The sequence below is a fragment of the Diospyros lotus genome, chromosome 7 (genome assembly GCF_014633365.1).
Source record: "Diospyros lotus cultivar Yz01 chromosome 7, ASM1463336v1, whole genome shotgun sequence".
Lineage (NCBI taxonomy): Eukaryota > Viridiplantae > Streptophyta > Magnoliopsida > Ericales > Ebenaceae > Diospyros > Diospyros lotus.
In genome coordinates this window covers 2,302,526-2,325,739 of record NC_068344.1, presented here as the reverse complement: position 1 = coordinate 2,325,739, position 23,214 = coordinate 2,302,526, and the positions used below count along the sequence as shown (strand labels likewise).

The following is a 23,214-nucleotide window of genomic DNA, read 5'->3' as shown; positions in this document are numbered from 1 at the left end:
TGACATGGACAAAATCAAGGACTAATATTGTAATACCCCAAGAGCCCAGAGAAGTTAGAATATATCGAGGATAGTGTAAGAAAGGAAACAACACCAACTGGATACCTTTTGGGTTGAATGTTGGCAAAGAACTCCCAAGTTAAGCGTGCTTGACCTGGGGCAATCCAATGATGGGTGACCCCCCTGGGAAGTTCGTGTAGGCCCATCAGGGTAAGTTGTTCCGGTCCTTCCTATCGCTCGAACGGGATGTTACTAGTGGTATCAGAGCCGACCCCCGAGCCTCTGAGCGCGGTGGTGGGGCAAACCTCAGCAAGGAGCCTGAGTCCCAAGGAGTGTGTGTGTAGGCCCCTATGGGGGGTGCGTGTAGGCACCTTAGGCGAATCCCACATCGGCCATGCATCGGGGGAGATCTGGGACCAGTTGTAAGGTCGCATGACGAGGACGTCATGTGCTCAAGGGGGGGAGAATGTAATACCCCAAGAGCCCAGAGAAGTTAGAATATATCGAGGATAGTGTAAGAAAGGAAACAACACCAGCTGGATACCTTTTGGGCTGAATGTTGGCAAAGAACTCCCAAGTTAAGCGTGCTTGACCTGGGGCAATCCAATGATGGGTGACCCCCCTGGGAAGTTCGTGTAGGCCCATCAGGGTAAGTTGTTCCGGTCCTTCCTATCGCTCTAACGGGATGTTACAAATATTCTACGACGATGGCAAATTATATTTTATCTATATATATAAGTTAAATAAATATATTTAAAATAAAAATATATAGATCGAGAAGGGACTTACTTGTCACAAGGGCTTTGTCGTCACTCTATATATTTTTTATTTTAAATATATTTGTTGTATATGTATATGCTAAAATATAGTTTTTTAATAATTAACACTAATTTTGTTCTATTAAAGAAAAAGATAGTGCTGTCAAATAAGATTATGAGAGGCATGTTGGTCAAAGTTTGATGAGCAAAGAACCATTGTAAAGTAACGGCTGATTAACGAGTCACTTCGCCGCGTATATATTATCAATAGCGCGGCATTTCTCAAGTCGTCCAATCAGGGTTGCAAATTTTAGGAATGATATTTTATATTAATGTAAAATATATATTTATATTATTATATATATAATATAATATATTATTTTAAATGTTCAAATGATATTTTCACTCATAAGTGTAATTTATGTTTGAATATTATTTAATTAAATTGCATTAAAAAATAAAGTTAAAAAAAAATATGAGGACGACAAATATTGGGCTTTATATCTAAAATGGTTTTTGGGGTTAATATTTTTATTCATGAATTTTTTTTTATGAAATTTTAAATTTTTTATAATTTTAAATATGCTATTGAATAGTATAAAATTACTCATTTATACACTCGGATAATATTTATTAAAATTAATAAGATAAGATTATATCAAGATAACTTATTTATAAAGTTTAGCATAAATTATCCGAAAAGAGGAAAGTAATAAGTTTATTTTGAAAATTTAGGATAATAAGTCATGTGATATTTTTTCAAAAAATTTAATAAATACAATAAAATATATTTTTATCTGAAATATTTTTCATATTTTAGATTTTTTTATTTATATCTTAATTAATAAACGTTACCTTAACCAACAAGTGATATATATGCATGTGCGTTGACTTGGTCATTTTTCAACATCTGCTCAGCTCTCTCTTTCTTTCTCTTTAGCAGTGTCTCCTTATCTTCATCTCTCTATTCGACAAAGCAACAGAACTCTTAGTTAGGCAACTGAAATAGTTAATGGTAAAAAAAGAGATTTGAAAAGGAAGATGAAGTTAAACTTGGATAATTGTGAAGAATCACTTTGTTTCTTGTCTTTAGAATCAAGCAACTATAAAGAAAGAGAGAGAGAGCTAAACAGATATTAGAGAGGGAGATGAAGCTAAATAGATGCAACTGAATAGAGAGAAGGAAACCGGAGACATCACTGGATTTGAGGTGACACAACTGAAGAGAGAATGAGATGAAGAGATGTTAAAAAGAGAGAAAAGACAATAGTGATACTAAAGAGAAATATTTGAGGAGACGTTAAAGAGAGCTAAGAAAACGTCGTCGAAAAAAGAGCTAAGAAGACGTCAAAAAATTGTTACATCAACACCCGTGCGTATCATTTACTGTTCAAGTATTTAAATGAGTAATTTTACACGATTCAGAAATATATTTGCAATCACAAAAAATGTAAGATTCTATTAAAAAACATATAAAAATTTAAGGGTAAAAATATATTTTTGACCTTCTCATGTATCTATTTCGCTACTAAATTAAATCTTGGTTCTTTTGAAAGCTAACAGTGAAGAAGATTTTTTTAAAATCTAAATATTTTAGAATCGAACCAAAATTTAAAAAATAATTCAAGTATATTAGTTAAAATGATCAAAGTAACTAAAATTAACTGAAATAATCAAAATTAATATAAATTTTGATAATCAAACAAAGACCGATCGAATACAAAGTACAAAAACGATAGATCTGCTAGTTGGATTAATAACGAGACTTGAAGTGAAGTGCTTGCAATAACACACACACACACACAGTGCTGTCGAAGCGCCACGTGTACCAATTGGCGGCTGGAAATCGGCAAATTAAACCAAGTGGAAGGGAGCATTTCGGTCACGTGTCGACACATTTATTTGGGTCTCGAGAAGTGACAAAAATAATAATAAAAATATTGGTTTAAGCATATATTATTACAGTAATTATAATAATAAATTAAAAAATGAATTAGTGAGTTCTATATGTACTAATCCGCCAATCTCAACCACCACCAAGCCCATTTGCGGCAACTCTTGAGATTTCAACCGGAAAATCGCCGTCGCCGTCACATGAGCCAAAACCTCTGAGATTATTATCAGCAAACCCTACCCCTAAATTTCTCCCTCCGCCATTAATATTGCTTGATTTGCTCGCTTCCAATGGATCTTCCCACCAACCCTTGCCACAGCCCTCTTCACACGCATAACGATGAATCCCCACCTGCCGCCGCCAACGGCGGAGCACACAAGAAGAGGAAGAACGGCCACCAGCAGCAGCTTCGCCAATCCCACCCGCCGCCTTTGCAGCTGGTGGCCTACAAAGAATGTCTCAAGAATCACGCCGCCGGCATCGGGGGCCATGCCGTGGACGGCTGTGGAGAGTTCATGCCCTCCCCCGCCGCACACGCATCCGACCCCAGCTCGATCAAGTGCGCCGCGTGCGGTTGCCACCGTAACTTCCACCGTCGCGAAGACGAACCCTCCCCCGCCCAGTTCCTAATTGACTTCCGTCCGCTTCCCCTTCCGCCGCCTCCCCCTCGACGGAGCTCGCCGTTGTCCTCGCCCTCGCCGCCGCAGCCTCGCACGTTGCTGGCTCTCGGCACCGGGGTCTCCGAGGAGCTCCCGACCCCCCCGGTGGCGATGCCGGGCACCCCGACGTCGACTAGGAAGCGGTTCCGAACCAAATTCAGCCTGGAGCAGAAGGAGAAGATGTTGTCCTTCTCGGAGAAGCTGGGCTGGAAGATCCCGAAGTCCGACGATGCGATGGTGGAAGAGTTCTGCAACGAAGTCGGCGTCGGAAAAGGCGTTCTCAAGGTCTGGATGCATAACAATAAGCACACTTTTCTCCGGAAAGACATCGGCGCCGCCATTGGCAATGGTAATGTCAAAGCACTAAATGAGAACAGTAATGATGGGTCTCCTTCTTCTGCTTGATCCAGCAGAAAGAAGACTGCTTTCTTCTTCTTCTTCCCATTAATTTGCTTTCATCTCTGCCTTCATATCATAAAATCAACTTAGTTTAATTACCGATCTAAGAATTAATGATCAGTCTCTGAAGATCAAACCTGAGGAGATGATCATCATCATCATCACCAAACTATAATTACTACTTAATTAACCCTTCAATTAATGATTGTCTATTTAATTAATTAACTGGGATTGATTTCCCTAATTAATCTCTTCTTAATTTCAGTTGTTGTATTTGAATAGTTTGCAACAACTTTGACCTTCTGCTACCCTCTAGTGCCTTCCTGTTGGTGCAAACACAAATTTTATAATAAGACTAATCTTATGACCATATACCTGATCACGATATCATCTTTTATATTTTTATTAGAGAATATAGTAAATAAATAAAATAATAACACATAATCTACTTAATTTTTCTTTCAATATAACTCACGATACTGTTATTAGTCATAAGTTATAATATTATTTTTATAATAATAAAAATATATAATTTATTAATACAAAGTGTTATCTCTATCCATATAATTTTATAATAATTATGATTTATTTTAATATATATATAATTAGAAAATATATATATATTGTGGGTTGAGAAGGGATTATGTAATAGTAGAAGGTGAATGGTGTGAATATTAAAAGGAAGGAAATGATGAGAATCAAACATAGCAATCAAAGGAGTTTTGATATGTTATCTTGTAATCTGAACTTTAAAGGCAAGGCAAGGCAAGCAGCAGGCTCAGGCCATTGTTGGTGTGTACTAATATAATAATAATATATTATTATATTATATTATATACATATACATAGATAATAATGATATGGTGGACTGCATCCATAAACCACCACCTTTCCTCATTTGGTAGGTCGATTCCGGCGGCGGCCTTCGGTTTCTTTTTCTTCGACAATCTATGAAGCATTACCCTACATAATATATATATATATATATATATAGAAGGGGGCGGTGGTGGTGTGTGTAAGGCTGAATTTGTCAGTAGCGTGTAATTTTTTTTATTAAATTGAAATATTTGAATTAAATCGGTTAAAATTGATAATTTGGTTTAGTTGAGTCTGTAGATGGATTGGATTTAATTTTTAAATTTGAATTTTTTCATTATTTTAGTTTAATTCAATATTTGTATTAAAATAATCTAATATAGATTAACATGTCAAAAACAATATTGTTTTGGACAAAAATTGACTAATTTGGTTCGATTATTTTGGTTTGTGAAATTTTATTCATCTCTAATTATTTCTCTTTATTTGAGCTTTTTATTGTCAATTTTTTTTTAATTTTTTTCAATTTGAGTAACTATTGGTCTATTCGGTTTAATTTTTGAAAAATATTTAGTCTTTTCAATTCGTGCAATTTATGGTGTGTTCGGTAATCGGACCAACTTAATATTTACCTCTAAAGATAATGAGTGTCTCAAATAGTTGTTAAATTATATTTAATATATTTTATTTTTTTATATTAAGCACTTTTATTAGTGAATAATTAATATATTATATGTTGAAATATTTAATTAATAACTAAAAATATTCAAATGTTAAAAAGAAAGTGTATTGAATATATATACTTGTTAGTAAAACCTATGCTAAAAAAATATCTTGTTTTTAGATAAATGTATTTATCATATCTTGTTTTTAATATTTAAATAATTTTATTGATTGATTGAATAGTTTAAAACACGACGTATTTAATTATTAATTAATAAAATTATTTGAATATTAAAAATAAGATATAAAAAATACATCTTATTTGAACCCTATTATTAGTAGATTATACAATTCTTTGGGCTGAGACCAACCCAAATTTGGGTTACTTTTATTCTAATTTGTGATTTATTGGTTGGTTTTACGTTTACAATTATAAATTCAATTAATTGTAAATTGGGTTATGCCCAAATTTATATATGTAAAAATCAAGTTAATGCAATCATCACCTAATTCTTACAATAGTCCTACTCTCAACTAGTTCTCTTGGTTTCAAAGTATCTTGAGTGATTCTTAAATTTGAGGTTGTTTGGGACTTATTTTACTTGTAAAATGAAGGTGGGGTTTGGTCTTTTAATAGATCATTCAATGCTCAAGTTAGTTAAATTGAATGATGCAATCAATACGCCATTAATGAAATACTTGTTTCGTAAAAAAATTACGCTTTTATATAAGTTTGTTGCGAGACTGGTAAAATATTAGAATTATACCATGTGAATAGTCATATTTGCTCTGTATATGAACTTAGCTAGCAGATGATACAATATGGGCACAAGGCGTGGGCTTGGACCTAACTCCTTTGTGTTGTCCTGGCTTCGATGTAATCGGGGTTGAGCTTTTGAGTCTATTTTGAATTTAATTCTAACTTTTTAGCCTATTTTTTTTTAATTTGATGGGTTATTAGATTAAATCTGGGTTGCTAGCTTCAATTTCATCTCCATGAGAAACATTTTTGTATTTGTCCTTGGAGATGGGATGCCATGCATTATAATATTACAAAAATACTATTTGAATAGTTATATGTGACACTTATATATTAATATATCATTCTTTATATCACATCAATATAAATATATAATATATTAACATACTAGTGTTATAAAAAAATATTAGAAGTGAATGTCCAAATAATACTTTTGATAATATTAATGGGTATGCATTGGACAACAAAATATTTTCTTGGCCTTTCAACGTCTTTTTTTTTTTTTAAATAACCTAGGTTTCGAGTTTCGTCAGAGTAATCTTAGGGACATACAATCTTTCTCCCAAATTTGTCCATTGAGTAAACTTAGATGCGGTTACACTCTTTACATACACATAATAAAATATTCAGTTTACACCTCCACGTAGAGCAAATGTCACCATTAGAATTTCATTTTTAATATTCTTTGTGAAACTCCACGTGTGTTTACCACTAAGCCATACTTGTGGGGCCAACATCTTTTTATTTTGTTTAATGGTTGTTAGAAGAGAAAAATATAGAGTTAAGAGACCAACTATGTTATTTATCTTTTTGTTTGGATAAATTGCACTTAAACTTTTTGTTATTCAAATTATTTATCTAGACGTTTTTAGTTAATTTAAAAATGTTTCCAAATGATGTGTCCAATCAAACAAATTAAGTTGGGAGGAGCTCAAAAGACATATATAAACCATAGTAATTTAAAAATATCTTTAGATGAGATGTTAGACTATACTGAAATAACACTTCTAAAGTATTTTCGTGCATCATAAATAAGGTGTATAAGTAAAAAAAAAATATATATATAATAAAAACCTCTAATAATATTTTTAGATCATAATAAGTTTTCTTACAAATAACTCAAACTAACAAGATTTGGGGTACAATTTATTCTTTTATTTATGTAAAAGTACTAATTGAATACTTAAATTTGATATTTATATTAATATTTAAGGATGAACATTCGATCGATATAATTACCAAATCAATCAAATTGTTCAAATTAAATGAATTGAATCTGTGTCAAAAATTGAATTGAATAAATACTCAAACCAAAAAAAAAAAAATTGAAACAATTGAACCAACTAAAAAAATAAAAAAATGATGTCGTTTTTTATATTTTAATCAATTTAATTATTTTAATTTTTTTAATATAAAAACCAGATCAAATTGAAATAATTGAGATTGCCAAACTTCAAAATCGAATCGAACCGACCTACTTTTGAACCAAACCAAATTGACAATTTTGGTTAGTTCAATTTAATTATTTCGCTTTAACCAAATTGTTAATCACCCTATTAAAATTTTCCTTTATTAATATTTTATATTGAATATCATATTAATATAAATATAAAAAATTTTAATATAAAATATGAAGCACGAACGTCTAACTAGCATTTGGCCTTGTTTCGTTTTCCCTCGGAAATTGTTTGGTTGCCGCGAAAAAGTTTCCCGGGAAAATTTGGGCGCCTAAATGGAACTCGAAATCAACCAAAGACGAATCTCGATTTTCTCTTCCCGCCATCGTCACGCTTTCCCCTCCTTAAAATGAACCACCAAAGCCTCCTCAATCTCTTCCCTTCCAGGTCAATCGATTCGGAGAGCCTGAAATGGACATCTCCGACATTGCGAAGAAGCTCGGGCTCTCACAGTCGAAGCACGTCATCGGAAAGGCAGGCGAACTCCGCCGCCTCTCCGAGATCCAATTTGACTGCTCCGCCATCGGCATCGTAAGCCATTCTGCACTTCTTCTCTCCGTTGTCAGATCTGATCTGATATGTTCGTTCTGAAATTTCGCTCCTCATTTGCAGGGGGAGATTTGTAAGGCCGTAATCTGCTTGGAAATCGCTGCTGCAAGGTATTTTGCTGTTCTCCTTTTTCGTAATGTGAATTGAATGTAACAGGAACGTGTTTATGTTATCGACTCTGGCAATTTCAGGTTTGAGGTTCCGTTTGAGCGGCAGAATGCGATAAAGTTGAGCGGAATGTCTGAGAAAGCCTACAATCGGTCCTTCAACGCAATGCAGAATGGCCTAGGCGTCAAGTACGTTATCTATCATCTCCTTTTCATGGTATTCTTGTGTTTTTGTCTTTCTTGAGTTTTGACTACAACGAGTTATGTACATATATGTGCTTGTAGGAACAAGCTTGATGTCCGAGAACTGGCTATTCAGTTTGGATGCGTTCGGCTCATTCCTCTCGTCCAGAAAGGGTTTTCACTGTAAGCTGCATTGTTTTTGAACCTATGATACTTGTATCTCTTCTGGATCGCATGCTTACTTGGTTCCACTTTTATGCTTGACTTCTGTTCGAAAAATTGTGGATGTGAACCTGAAGCTTACAAATAGATGGCTATTTATCTGCCAGGTACAGGGACCGATTCCTTAAGTCATTGCCCGCTTCTCGCCGTGCCAGTGCTGATTTTTCTCGGCCTGTATTCACTGCCGTGGCATTCTATTTGTGTGCCAAGAAGCATAAGGTGCACACTCAAATGGGGATGTTTGGGAACTGAATTGTTTTTTTTTTTCATCACATATAAATTAACTTCGTTTCTTATTCTAAATCATAGCTGAAAGTTGACAAGCTTAGGTTAATTGAGGTCTGTGGTACATCGGAATCTGAGTTTTCCAATGTAAGAAATACCATTTCTTAAATTACTTGCTTTTATCGCCATCTAGATTATTTTGGTCTAAAGATTTTGACTAATGCTGGTTAATCTAAAATTGCAGGTGTCCACCTCCATGAAGGACCTTTGCCATGATGTGTTTGGGATAGAAAAGGAAAAGAAGGATCCAAGGACTGTGAAAGGGAACAGAGGTAACATTTCATTACACTGGCTTTATCATTATCATGATATTTAAGCCTTTGTCTTGTGCTGAGCTTGTTTAACTTTGGCTGAACCTCTGGGTGGCAGACTTGCTGGATGTGTTACCAGAAAAAAGGGCATCTGAGGATGGCGGTTATTTATCTGATGATGGAAATATGGTATGAAAAAATGCCACTTTTAACTGTTTCTTTTGGTAACAATTAGGAGCGTCAAATTGTCAAGCTTCATATATGATGTCTAGTTCATCAAGCTTATGTAAATTGTGTTTATTTATTTCATTCCAGTATATGAGATCAAAGTAGCATCTGCTTTACTTGGGTTTGTCAGAACGTAATTAGAGTTAATAAAGTGCGTGTGGATGAAGTTCCCTTGCTAAAATTCATATCTTTTAGGTTGAATGTAAAATAAAAGTGCTAGTGCCAACCTTCATAGTTATTGCTGGAACATCCAACTGGTCTGCTCAGTTTTGAACTTCTGTTTATCATTTAGTATCATGTGACAACTTTGTTTATGCACTGAGCTCATTTATTAAAGTTTTGAAAACAATATTTGTTTGTGTAATTTTTTTTTTTTTTTAATTCCTGGAAGCAACTAGAAATTTTTGTGATTTGACAGGTTTTCTGAAATTGGGGTGGAATAATATTTGGAACCAATTTTTCAAGTGCATTTTAATGTGATAAAGGGCTATTTAATTTGCATTAGTGTTCTTATGTTCTTTATTCTTTCTTTTAGTACGACCAAAAACAGAATAAAAAATGCTACAGGAACCATTGTTTTTTATAATGCTGTTTTTGCATCACAATTATGTTTTTACGAAAAATGTCATTTTTGATTTATAAATCTATGTAAATAGTTCTTGGAAGTTTGATTAAGAGCCCCCGAGAATCATTCTCAACTAAATTGTTTGCCTGCTTCCAATCAGATTCTGTTTTCTGATTGCAGTTCGTAGTTTAAGACAATGAACTTTGTGATGATTTGTCTTCGTTCTCCATTTCTTTCTTAGTAGTTGTAACAATACATAATTAAAGGAGTAAAATGGAACCAATGCATAGTAAAATGTTACCAAGGCACCCATTTTTATGCATTGGTTCCATTTTCTTAAAGAGGTGCTGTGTTAATCTTTTGATGATACTGTACTCAATGATCTTTGTAGCTCAAAATAAAAGAGAGCTGAAAACTTGTTTTGCGACTCCCAGATTAAGTGAGTCTTAAGCTAATGTTATTGACATTCTATTTGCACAGTCGAGTTACAAGAAGCGTAAAATCCATGAGAAACATGATTATGAGGACTGGAAATCTGCTGTTATGAAGTCCAATGGCCATGGCAAGGCAAAAGGTATTTAGGGTGTTTCCTTGTGATTTTCTCGTGAATTGAGATTATTATCAGGCTGAAAGTAATTATTGTTTGTTTGTCTTTGGCCTTGCCCAGTTCCTGACAAGAGGACCAAGCAAGCAAAACTTGATTTTCTGAAAGAAGTTCCTGAAACCCACAAGGTTGAGGCTATTTGAGAAGCACGTTTCATTTTAGTTTTATTTTCCTCAAATTTCATTGGGAGAAGGTAAAGTTTCTCAATGAGAAACTCTTTATGGGCTACATTTTCCTTTTTCCTTGCAGTTTTTGCTCTTGTGATAATTTTGATGCTTTAGAAGGATTATGAATGGGGTGATATTCAGATGTTGCTTCAATGCATAGGTTTGTTTTGTACAGAAGGGAAAATGCTGTATATGATTCAATATATACCTTTGATTATAGAACATATATCTTCTGAAGTCTGCCTACTCGGTTTCTCTTCTCTGGTTTTCAAAATGGGATTTGTACAAAAGTTATTTTAAACTTGAGAAGGGATATATAATGGATGACAGGTGAGTAGAATGTGTTTCTTGAATTACTGTTCAGACATATTAATTATATAAATATACTCGAGAAGGGATATATAAACATGTATTGATGATGGTACTTGCAATTGATTATTACAAATTTTTTTTTTATGTGAGTACTTATAAAGTAAAGGATGGGGTTGATTCTTTTAGTATAATTTTTGATATTTAAGTTATTGGAGTAAATGAATAGTAAATACATAATGAATAGTAAAGAGTTTATTTATTTGTAAGGGGTTTTGATCTTTATATAGTAAAGTGGGTTTGGATATTTAAAGTTATTTTTGAGATTTTTGGAATTAATTATTTTAAATTGGAGGCTAATTTATTGGATTGTACAAAGATAGTGTCTAACTTGAATTTTTTAGGGGAGAATTGAGTTGAGATATTTGAAGTTATTTTTGAAATTTTTTATTTAGTTATTTTGGGTTGACAAAGAATTCATCAAGGTTGATTGGGTTGGCTCGTTGCAGTCCTTTCATTGTATAATCTTACCATCAATATTAATGTTTGATAACGAAGTCTTTTTGCTTAAAAAGAAAAATTGAACAAATATGTTATGAGCATAAGAAATAAAAAAAAGGGTGACTCTTTGTATTAATAGTACTAAAGAGTATGAACTCTTAAGCATAAAAGCAACTAAGTCTATAACAATATTTTTTGCTTGCATGGGCAGCTCAGTTGGTCAGTAACAGTGAAGTTGGAATAAACTAAGTTGTGGTTGTCTTTTATTGGAGTCTCTTAATTTTAATGTTATCTTATGTTGGAGCTTCCGTGTTTATTTGTCATTATTTATTGAGTTTAAGAGGTGAAGGAATAAATGATACCACTATTGATGTAGCGAAGATATGGTTTGGTTTTTTAAATATTTTATAATTTTATGTGTTTTATAAATTTCAAAAATGGTTGTCAAATGCTTAACTTGAGTGATAGGATGTGAGTTGGGATAAAATTATACTTTGACAAGAATTTCTTGGTCTATTGATGAAGGTTGAAGAGTTAATTACCGCTTAATTTATAATTTACTTTTTCATATAATTTTTTAATATAAGATTGTTTTGATAAGTTTTGAGCTTAAGCACATTTTAAGTATTCTTACAAGAAAAAAAGAGGATGAGATTTTATTTATCAATAAATTTTTTAATACTTAAGTCAATAACTATGTTTAAAAATAATGCAATAGCGATATAATAAGAGCATAAGAAAATGACATATTTCACTCATTGGACACTGTATATATATGTGTGTTATGTATTGAGATTGTGGTCTAGATAGAATTACGTGATTAGTTGAGATAAGATTTATTTGATGGGTGTTACTTGGGCCTTAGATTTGTAGATAGCTGGGTCAAGCTTATGTAAGGCCTTTTTTTATCTTAGGCCCAACTCTTTGTTGGTTTGGGCCATTTAGGGCTTAAAAAAAAAAAAGAATAAAAGAAACAACTAAGTTAGGACATACCTAAAAAAATCACCATACAAAAAGAAATAAAGCCAAGCTCTACCAACAAACTATGGGGGTTCTTGTCGATTTGGCCATGGGACATGGGGAAAAGGGACTTTATGTTGGAAAATATTATGATGATTAGAATTTAGATTTGAGGGAGCATGTTAATATATTTTTCTTGAGCAATATTATTTCACCATACAAAACTATGAAGACATATCACTTAGAATATATGACAAGTCTATCAAATTCTTTTATAAAAACACTTGATAGAATCAAGTCCTTTGATACCTATTTATAGTATTTGAAATCATGTCAGTTACAAATAGTTAACTATTTGATTAAATTTAAAATACAAAAATTTCGAAAACTAAAATTCAGCAAAGCCTAAGGGCCCAATCAAAGGCTCCCGCTAATATATCCAATTTTGAACAATGAACCCATAATTTTAACACTTTAAATATAAAAAAAAAATAAACATATATAAGAAAGTCTGACTATTTATATTTTTGACGTGAAATTTATTGCATCAACAACATTACAAATTTTCAACATTTTAAAATCTTTGTCCCATCATCTTTGCATCGAATACCAATGAATCGGTCGAGTCTTGTTCGCTTATGGTCCCTAATATGTATGTCTATCATGATATTAAGGTTAGGTTTGTTTCTTGCTTTTGCTTGAGTTCCCATGGGAGGATGTTGAGCATTGGTTTCCAATTTTAGGGCTCCTACTATTTCTAATGTTTGTTTCCATAGGAAGTGTTTTTTTCTTCTTTTTTGTTTTGGGCTATTTTGTTCGTCTCCTTCCTTATGGAATCCTCTTGAGCTCTCATTCAACTAGTTCTTAAGGAATCATGTCTATGTGCTTTTATTTCCTTGTCTTAAATTGAACTATGCCTTTTTGGATCATTTCCTTGTCTTAATTGAGCTTTTTAAGCTACAACTTGATAGCTCCTTTGTCCAAGGTATCCTTACTCTTCCCTTCTTGGTCGTCTATGTCTTCTAAACCATTCGTTATCTTGTTTGTTAGTAGCATAATCTCATAACATATATTGTTTGTATGCATTGAGAAGCGATATTGTTTGTAGCACAAAATGTTATTTGGACACTTAAAATTTGACATTTTTATTACTATTAACAATTTGTATATTATATTTACACGACACATAATATAAGATATTAATAGTGTTATCACAAATATTGGGTGAGAATAATATTAGGATGTGTAGCTCTTAAGAAGTTCTCGTGTTGTACCTTATTTTGAAATATGTTTGAAAGTTTGGGTTATTATAAGGTTGTAGATTCGAGTTTGTATTCATGTAGGTGCCAATAATTTATATTTATTCGAGAGATTAGATCTTGGAGTTCGGTTTATAATTTGCCAGTTCATCCCCTCATGTTGAGGACTTGATAGATCGTAGATTTTAGAGAGGGTGGGTCACTCTCGATTGAAAATTATGAGTCAGGAACTTTATAAATTTTTTTTAAAAAAATTAAGTGTTATTATAAATATTAAATTTGAATTTCAAAATAAAATCTTCATTATTAATGGGTGTGATCATCGTACAAAAGACAAAGCTTTACACAAAGTATTAGAAGAACAATCAAGTTTTTAAATGTAATACGGTTGATATTCAAGTAGCAGATTTTACTCAAGAACAATCAAGCCCATATCCCCGTGCATGTTCTTAATGATTTATGGCATTGCACAGTAACACAAGGACGAAGCCAGTAATGGAAAACAACCAGCCGGCCATTGCGGACAGTGGTGCTGACGATGCCTCGTACGATCGAAGACACAATTATTCAGAACCAGAAAGACTTGCATGCATGGTTCTACGTCTCAATGGACGATCGCTGAGCCGGCACCGCCGCCGGAGCATGCTGGGTCCTACCCCTTCCGTTTATTCTGTATGCATCCGCCGCCGCTACAACCTCCACGGCTTCCCGGCTCCCGCAACCCAACAGCCGGCCGGGAGAAGGCCGCTTCTCCGTTTCCTTGCCGTTGGGTTTCCCGGCCATTTTCTGGGCCCTAACTGCATCGGTTTCCTCTGTATCCGACTGCGCCACCGAGAACTCGGTCGCGCTCGCGGTGTCGACGCTCCACGCTACGCTCGCTTCCATCGGAGAGTAGCACGTCGCGGAATTGTTCGTGAAGCTCTCGATCTCGAACAAGTCCGAGCTCTCGTCGGTTTCGGCGCAGCTGCATTTTTCATCCCAGCTCGCCTGAATTTGAACCGTATCGAATCCGGTGAAGGATATCTTCCTCTCCTCCTCCCCGTCTTCTTCTACATTCAGTACGTTCCCGGCCGTCGGACTCAAGATTGGGAAGCTAAAGTTGTCTTCTGGGTTCGACCTATATATTGAAGAAAACACAGAAATTCCAAACGATGAACATATAGTATACACACACACTGAGAAGGTTGTATTGACGATGAAACTATATATAGTCTTAATCTGATCACAACCCAACAATTCCAAGTTTTTCAATCTTCTTGCAATGCATGATCTCCTCCGTGAACCTGCAAGAATTCGACCTCGATCTGCAGCTCGTTCGAGCAGAATCAAATCTCTTGGAATTGCTTCCCCCGGGACGGTCGTCAACTTGGACGGAGTTGCCGCCGGTGCAGGAGCATAATTTGCAAGAAAGACCTATATATATACGTAAGACAAGATGAAGAAGATTGAAGTCAAAGAGAGAAAATATATATCAATATATATATATATTGTAGTGTAAAATATTGTTCTTGGATGCATACAACGTACGTAAATACCGAAAATATTCTCAATATATATATATATATATATATATATAAACAACCTGTGATGAGGGGACTCTTGCCACGCCTCTTATCACAGGCTTCTTTCTGGGCTGGGTTTCTAGGGAAAATCTGCAGTAACCCGCTCCGGCTGTTCCCGCTGAATTCAGAATGGATGCTCGGCGACCTTGCGGATCGAAATTTGGGAGCAACATTGGGTGTCGGCGGTTTTCCCATTGCGCCATTGATGCTTCGGGCTCTTGGACTCTCTCCATCCATCACGCCATTGAAGTACTTTTCTGCTCCAAAAACAGCAATTTCGCCATCTTCTACTTTCTTTCTTCCCAAGTACCGAAGCCCTGTTAATTCGTCTGGCCTGTTGATAATGGAACTTGGGTTGTTGCAGACTGATCCTGATCTGACTTTGGCCATGGTAATGTTTGGTTTTAGAGAAGATTAAGAGCTGAAGAAGAAGAAGAAGAAGAAGGCTCTGCAACTGTTTGGCTAAGCGGTGGTGGGCATGGAAATCGGTGAGAATGAGGGGTTTATATGCTTGATCTTGGGGCTGAATTTTCACAGTATTTTCAGAAATTATGGCCCGATGGATGTCGGGTGATAAGCTTTTCATCATGGAAAAATGATACGTACGGAAAGTTTTGCCCACAAAATGTTTGGCAAAATTTGTATTTTTGTCTCTATATATATTTTTTTGTATATTCAATTTTTTTTGTTATTTCTTCAATTATATTAGTGACCTGTATTTTTGAATTAATTTAAATTCTTACAATTTTAAGTGATAAAAAAAAAGTAAATTGAGATGATAAAGTACATGTGTTACACTTTGTATATGTCAAAGTTTATGAATTAAATTAACTTAAAAATGTAAATTTATGAATATAATAGTAATAATAAAAAATTTAGATTGATACACGAAAAGAACTTAAAATATATGGATTAAATTGATTCAAAAATATAAATTTAAAAATATAATTAAAATAATAAAAAATTAAAATATCTACACAAAAAAGAACGACACTTAATTTTTCAAAAATGTTAGAAATTATCCTTCTATTTAAATTTTTGCTCTCTCTACCTCTCTTAATTTCTAAGTTGAACCCTAGATGACGTGGGGTTTGATAAAGCCACATGCGGTATTTATTTATTTTTTTAAATATATAATTACAAAAAGTGAGAAAAATCAAAGATAAGAAGAAAAAAAATATTAAAAGAGTAAAATAATTATTTTATGTTAATTTAGTTTTAATTGTAAAGGAGATCTTTGTAATTTTTTAAATTAAAAGAATTATTTTATAATTATCACTACATTTGAGATAGAATTTAAGACAAAATTTGGGCCGTTGGAAAAATGATAGCCACAAAATTTGAGATGAATTTTTTTGTCAGAAATTTTGAAATAGATTTTGAGACGAAAATTTTCATATAAATTTGAGATATTTTGAGATGAATTTTTTTTGTTTCTAATTTGAGATGAATTTTTTACGTCTTTAATTTGAAACTGATTTTGAGATGGTTTTTTCGTCTATAATATGGGACGAATTTTTTCCTTCCATAATTTGGGATTGATAAAATTTGTATGAAAATTTGTCTCAAATTAAAACTAAATTAAAAAAATAAAATTTATTTTATTTCAAAATTTCATAATTAAACTTGATAAATATATTATACGAACTAAATAAAAAATCATGCATAAATATAATTAATCACAATAAATCATGCATAAAGATATAATAATAATAATAATAATAATACTAATATCGTCCATGAATAGATTTATATAGGAAGCGCTGTAACCTAAAATCTATTCATGTTAATGGGGGATCCTCCTAATGATCTAAAGGATTAGACGACAGCATTATTGAAGAAGGGTTCAAAAATCTATCTTCCAATATCAACAAGCATTGGTTTATGAGATCCACGATTTTCTTAATAGCTTGTCGAATATGGTCCATGAATGAGGATGACGACGATGACGGTACCTAGTAGGAATGATAAACAAGGATGATATGAGCTTTTGACCTCATTCCATACACACAACTCTTTTTCTTTCCACTTGCAACCTTCAATCATAAGGATGTTTCGTTAATTGCTAGTTGCTAGGGTTGGTCAGCATCATTACCTTTCGATGGGCCATTTACTGATGCTTGTAATGGTGCTTATTGTTATAGCGTTTGAAAGTCAGCTTGCAATCATCATAGATACATGAAATAATTTATATTATCAACAGGTCAGTTAAACATAATAAGATTTAAAATACACAACTAATTTCTTTTCTAAAATAAGTATGGTTGCATGAACACCTTTCTTTTGTATGTGGCGAGGAATAAATCAATCTATGTGGGTGGGCAACCAAGTTGCATAGTCTGGAAAGAGGAAAAAAAAAGATGTTCATGCAACCATACTTATTTTAGAAAAGAAATTAAGTGAAATAAAAATAATAAAAGATATTAAATATTACCAGTCTTTACTTGTGCTCGGACATAGGTATGGAGCCACATGTGTGCATAGTACTTACAACATCAGAGACTATTTTTTTTAACCTTTTCAAACTTATTCTTAAATTGTGGAGTATTTTAATACTCCTTTAATGCTTCGAATACTGTAGGAGACACCCAACTGGTTGTTTCGTTAAATCCTTTCTCAAATGAAACAGAATGTCAATCATACAGTCTGAGGCCGTTTTCTCAAAGTTTTTCCTCATTTTATGTTCTTTTTTAGGCTCCCAAGAGCACTTCTTCTATGATGTCAAGGCAAAGTAAAGTTTATAAAAATGTTGATTCAACATAAATAAATAAAATGACTCATAATGCTATAGTTTCGAAGAATGCATACTTATTTAAAAGCATTCACATTACCTTAAACTCGCCAAATCATATATCTCTGACAACAACATTTGTCTTTTTCCAACTCATATATGGCTGCTCAAGCTTAGATTGGATTATTTGTGTAATATAATGTTTACAATCAATGTTATCAAATCTATTGAAGCACACATTAGTTTGTGAACTCATATGTAAAAATAAAACTTTCTTTGGGGAAGTTAAAAATGATTAGTAAATAAAGAATACTTACGAAGAATCCAACAACTGTATTATTAGACGGTATTGAGGGACAACAATATTATTCTCAAATTTGAGACGATTTTTTTTTTCCGTCTCAAAATCTGTTTGAAATTTTTGTCTAAAAAATATTGTTTTCTTATACTGTGTCAAACTTCAAGAATGGTTAAGGTGATTTACTCATTTTTCTATTTAACCAAAATGAAGTATGTTTAATCTAGCAAGGCCTTTGCTTTTATACGAAAATTTAGTTCAAATACCTAACCGTCTGTTGTTATAAGAAAAACGCTTTGCAAAAATAAGTTTTATGATAACAGTTCTCAGGGTTTTGGGTTGTTCTTTAAATATGATAGTTGGATCGTCCAGGCCCAAACTCGGCCATTTCCTCAGGCCCAATCTCGGCCTTTTCCTTAGGCCCAATCTCAGCCATTTCCTCATGCCCAATCTCGACCCTCTCCTTAGGTCCAATCTCGGCTCTCTCCTCGGGCCCAACCTTGGCCCAACGCCAACTTGCCACGGTATCATTACAAACCCTACTGGGTATCCGAGCAGCCACCTCAGATCCTATCCTTATTAATAGCCGATCTCATCCACATTAATGAGGTTCCTGTCGCCACCATACTACTACATGGGAATCTCCACCGGTGCCGAATACTCAGTCCCATCACCTGCAAATGCACGACGCATCCATGCAGGAGGACGTCTCCTCCTCCTATATCAGTCAGCTCTTCTTAGAGTCAAGGTATATTTTGATCTCTGACCTACTAATACACTATTTTTCCCTCACTCTCTTATTTCCTCAAGCGTTAGAGCACTTACAAGTGCCAGCTGTGAAGCACGGAAACGGCTCGGAGATGCCGTTTTAGCGTTTCCGAACCGTTCCCCGTTTCAGAAATGGAAAAAACGTGTTTCCAGCAAGTGCTGCCATGCCCAAAGGCTTGAATCCCTTAAAAATTTTGGACCTCATTTCTTTTCCTTATTTTCTTCTTCTTTTTTTTCTTCTTCTAGTGCGGCTTCTTCTTCTTCTTCCAGTGTGGCTGCTTCTTCTCAGCAATTGTCGTCTGCTTCCAGTGCATCGATCGTTCTCGCCGCCATCTGCTTCCAATGCGTCGATCGCCCTCGTCGCTCCGTTGTCTGCTTCTATTGCTTCGATCGCCATCGCTGCCAGTCCTTCGATCGCCTTCACCACCGGTCGTTCCTTCTCTGCCCTCTCATTGTCAATGTCGATTCCTTTCTGTAAGCCCCCATCTCTCTTTCTCTATATATATATATTTCTTGCTCTTTATGCAAAGTTTTGAGCAGTTACAATCTAGACCTTTCATCCCAGATTGTAAGTTACAATCAGTCGATTTGGGCATCTCATCCATTGGCAATTTTGAGTTTTTTATATTCCAATTAGCTATAAGTTATAGAATGTCAAAATTATTAATAAATTATCAAAAATTAAATAACAATTAATTAATGTTCAGTAGAGGACGTAACAAGTTTAAACGTGGTTTGCAATTTTTTTTATTGAAGTCTTTTAACTTTAAATGTCTATTACTAAAAATGTTTAAATAACTTCTATTTATTGAGTTGGTCTTTTACAAAAAGAAATTGTGACATTGTTGAAATGTTTATGTTTGAGCTTTTCTAAATGTTGTTGATAGTTGTTTGAATGTATTGTGGATTTTATGTTTATGTTTGTTTGAAATTTAAATATATTATGAAACTTATGTGTATTGTTTATGTTTGAATATTTTTTTTATATTAAAAATTATATTTGCAAAAGAATCCTTATATTTTTTAAATTTACAGTTTATCCCGTGTTTTCGTTTCCTACCTTTTTAGAAAAATGGCGTTTCCACGTTTTCGTTTCCTATCAGAAACGTCTCCCGTTTCCGTTTCCGTGCAACCTAGGGTGCCAGCCGTCCCTTGGACAGATCCGTCGCCAGAGCCCACGCCCTGCCGTTACGACCCTGCCTCCGATCGTTCTCTTTTGGTCAGGAAGAAACAATAGTGAATGACTGTTTTGTTGTAAAAGACAATCTCAATTTTTTAGAAAATTACTTGATAAAAAATTAAAAGTTAGAAAATTTGATGAAAAATAGAGATCTCGACAAAGGTAGTTTTTCAAATTTGAATTAACCTCAAAAACTTTGAAAAACGTAATTTTTTTTAAAAAAACTCATAAATCATTGCATTAATATAAGTTAGATATAATTAGGAACGAGCAAAATTGTTCGGTCTGGTTTTTGATTCAAATGTTGGTTTTTTTTTAAAAAAAATTTTTAGTTCGGTCCTGAATTGGATCAAAAACCAAATTTCTCTCTCCTTGCTCATATATTATTATTATTATTATTATTATTATTATTATTATTTGAATTAATATATATTAATATTTATATACACGTACATATTTCTTTAAATTTACATATTAAACAAAAAAAAAATTATCAATCTATTGTCGGATTGGAGTAGACTAGTTCAACACAGGGGAAGCTTCTTGGTTTTGTTCCGTGCGATTTGGGCCATTTGCTCACTCCCATATTATAATTATAGAACAAAATAATTACACCACAAAAATTCGTCAAGAGATCGAATCTAATAAATAAAATTAAAGCTTGATGTGTTATTGTCATGTTGTTTACCATATCTTGAATGTGTATAAAGGAAGTTATTATTAGAAATTTATACAAAAGTTACATAAGTGAAGAAAGTCAATATATATAAAGTACTTATGTTTGTTTTTTATTCTCTTTTCTCAAAATTAAAAATACATTTATAGAAAATAAATAAAAATTATTGTTACTTGAATTAACAATGAATTTATTGACTCAAAACATCGTCGTTAAGTCATTTGGACTTTGTAAGAAAGAGAATGATCAGAGAGCACGTGATAATCCTTGCGTAAATAATTTGATGCTTAAATCAAACACTAAGCATTTGAATGCCGTATTGATACTAATATTAGAGATGTACTTTTTTTGAAATGAGAGCTTATCTATTTATAGAAGAACATAGAGGTTTCTGAGATCTACTAAAATTAAGATATTTACAGATAATGTATATCAAGATATTTCGAAATCTACTAGAATTAAAATTCTATATGGGTAATGTTTATCCTTTTTGCAAAACTATCTAAGGGATTTTTTTTGTAGTTATTTAGTTTGTGTTCTATTTAGGACCCCCTCGATCAAGAGGAAATTTACAGGACAAGTCCCAAATTAGGGCTTGGTTGCATCTGAGAAAGAGTAATAGTCTATCCGAAGTAGGTCTCTAGGAGATTATTATGGTCTCTCAACGTTTTGATAGTTGGGAAGCCATTACAGTCTTTCAAATTTTTAGTCTTCGAGAGACCAAATGGTATCCTAATTTTTTGATTTTACATTTTTAGGCCAAATAGTTATTTTGGGGCTCTTGGACTTTTTCGGACTTCTATCTTTGACACATCAAGAATATTACACGAATGTTGAGTTTTGACATTTTATGTGACATTCAAAATTAATTGTCCGATATTCATTAATGATTATTTACTTAATGAATAATATTATGAGTCATGATTGACGATCATATTATAAGTTATGTGGCACATTCTCACTAGATGAAATTAAGAAGACTGTGTGTCATTATCTCTTCTATCTAATATCTCATTTGATGAGGATGTGACACATAACGAATGATATCATCATTAATTATGACTCTTAATATTATTTGTGATGATTCACGAATATTTAAGTATTAATATTAAATATGACACAAAATGCAAAACTCAATGTGGCTATGCCCGTGACATTTTCCGAAAATGTCCGCTTCAGCGGACATGAACAGGTACAAGAATTCAAGGTGATTGGACACTGATTTATAGGAGCACATGGCGGTTGGCGTGGCTTACCCCCACACACACCGACAACATTATTCACAGAGCCATCCCTCCCTCCCTCGCCCTCGGCTCGGATCCTCACAAATTTAGATAAATAGCCACCTCAAAATCGCTGCGTTAGAAGCCTGACTTAGCGGGGACGGCCAACATTTGCTTCAACCCAAATAATCACTGTATGAAATTATCGATTCCATTTAATTTAAATTGTAAGACAGATTCGATTCGATTTGATTTTTATTTTTAATAATTTTTGTCTAATTCATTTTTTATATTAAAAAAATTAAAATAATCAAATCCATCAAAATGTTAAAAACGACGTTAATTTTAACCAAAAAATTCGACAAAATAGAAGAAGAAAAAAAGCTGTTTCAATTCAACGGCTTTTCAATTTTTTTGTTTTGTGATTTGTTTATTTTGAGCATCTATTTAATCAATTTGGTTTGATTTTTAACACATGCTCACTCTATTCGGCTCGAAGAATTCAATCGATTCAATAATTAAACTGACCGAATGCTCACCTCGATAATTTAGGGTGGAGGAACTTGTCGCTGATTTCTTTTTTTTTTTTTGTTGTACATTGCTAGGTTTTCTTTTAATACATTTTTTTTATTTAATTTTTCAAAAACAATTTCATTGAAATTAAAGAGATTCCTCTGATTGCTTATCAAAAATTTTCTACGATTTTCAAATATATATATATATAAATAATTAAACAAAAAATTCAAAATGTTAATCGACGATTGGAACTAATCGTCGCTTCCTTGTTTTTATTTTTGATTTATAATACTAATGTTGTATTAATATGATATATTTATTATTAATTCATAAAAATATTTAGATGTTAAAAACTAATGACAAAACCTTATTTTTTAATAAAATACATTTATTACACTTTTTTTGTGTGTGATAATTTTCAATGCTTCTATCGGTCGATGTCTGGTGTCTGATCTTCTTCTTATTTAGCCTTATAATTTTTATCTTCTTATACTTAAAGGGTAAATATTAAAAATAAATAAATAAAAATAATATTTAAAAAAGTTTGTAGACAATGTAATTATATTCTAAAATATTTTATTATCGATTGACCAATCGATAAAAAAATATATATAAATACTAAAAATAAGATATATGCATGGAGGGGAGAGGACGGGGGCTGCCG

The 23,214-nt window shown here is 33.1% G+C and overlaps 3 protein-coding genes across 3 annotated transcripts; 2 read left to right on the top strand and 1 right to left on the bottom strand.

Annotated features, from left to right (window-relative positions):
- Window positions 1–2,789: 2,789 nt before the first annotated feature.
- On the top strand, window positions 2,790–4,716 carry LOC127806514 (zinc-finger homeodomain protein 8-like). The gene has a single exon (XM_052343864.1). It carries the CDS (start codon window positions 2,943–2,945, stop codon window positions 3,714–3,716), a length of 774 nt encoding a protein of 257 aa, XP_052199824.1. The 5' UTR covers window positions 2,790–2,942; the 3' UTR covers window positions 3,717–4,716.
- Window positions 4,717–7,616: 2,900 nt separating this feature from the next.
- Window positions 7,617–10,970, top strand: LOC127806480 (origin of replication complex subunit 6). Its single transcript, XM_052343816.1, has 10 exons — window positions 7,617–7,937; window positions 8,019–8,065; window positions 8,147–8,251; window positions 8,348–8,428; window positions 8,575–8,686; window positions 8,777–8,839; window positions 8,937–9,024; window positions 9,122–9,192; window positions 10,277–10,370; window positions 10,464–10,970. Exons 1-10 carry the CDS (start codon window positions 7,818–7,820, stop codon window positions 10,541–10,543), a joined length of 861 nt encoding a protein of 286 aa, XP_052199776.1. The 5' UTR covers window positions 7,617–7,817; the 3' UTR covers window positions 10,544–10,970.
- Window positions 10,971–14,039: 3,069 nt separating this feature from the next.
- Window positions 14,040–15,548, bottom strand: LOC127806354 (protein PHYTOCHROME KINASE SUBSTRATE 1-like). The gene is made up of 3 exons (XM_052343583.1): window positions 15,179–15,548; window positions 14,826–15,009; window positions 14,040–14,713 (listed from the first exon to the last, which is right to left on the bottom strand). The coding sequence occupies exons 1-3, from the start codon at window positions 15,546–15,548 to the stop codon at window positions 14,194–14,196; spliced, it is 1,074 nt and encodes a 357-aa protein (XP_052199543.1). The 3' UTR covers window positions 14,040–14,193.
- Between the last annotated feature and the right edge of the window lie 7,666 nt (window positions 15,549–23,214).

What these genes read in the sequence shown, in the direction of transcription:
- LOC127806514 (XM_052343864.1), top strand. Translation starts at nt 2,943, where the DNA reads ATGGATCTTCCCACCAACCCTTGCCACAGCCCTCTTCACACGCATAAC.
- LOC127806480 (XM_052343816.1), top strand. Translation starts at nt 7,818, where the DNA reads ATGGACATCTCCGACATTGCGAAGAAGCTCGGGCTCTCACAGTCGAAG. An exon ending in CAGAATGGCCTAGGCGTCAA is followed by an intron (nt 8,252 to 8,347) that starts GTACGTTATCTA and finishes ATGTGCTTGTAG; the next exon opens with GAACAAGCTTGATGTCCGAG. An exon ending in TGGCCATGGCAAGGCAAAAG is followed by an intron (nt 10,371 to 10,463) that starts GTATTTAGGGTG and finishes GGCCTTGCCCAG; the next exon opens with TTCCTGACAAGAGGACCAAG.
- LOC127806354 (XM_052343583.1), bottom strand. Translation starts at nt 15,548, where the DNA reads ATGGCCAAAGTCAGATCAGGATCAGTCTGCAACAACCCAAGTTCCATT. An exon ending in CAAGAGTCCCCTCATCACAG is followed by an intron (nt 15,010 to 15,178) that starts GTTGTTTATATA and finishes GTATATATATAG; the next exon opens with GTCTTTCTTGCAAATTATGC. An exon ending in GAAAAACTTGGAATTGTTGG is followed by an intron (nt 14,714 to 14,825) that starts GTTGTGATCAGA and finishes TTCAATATATAG; the next exon opens with GTCGAACCCAGAAGACAACT.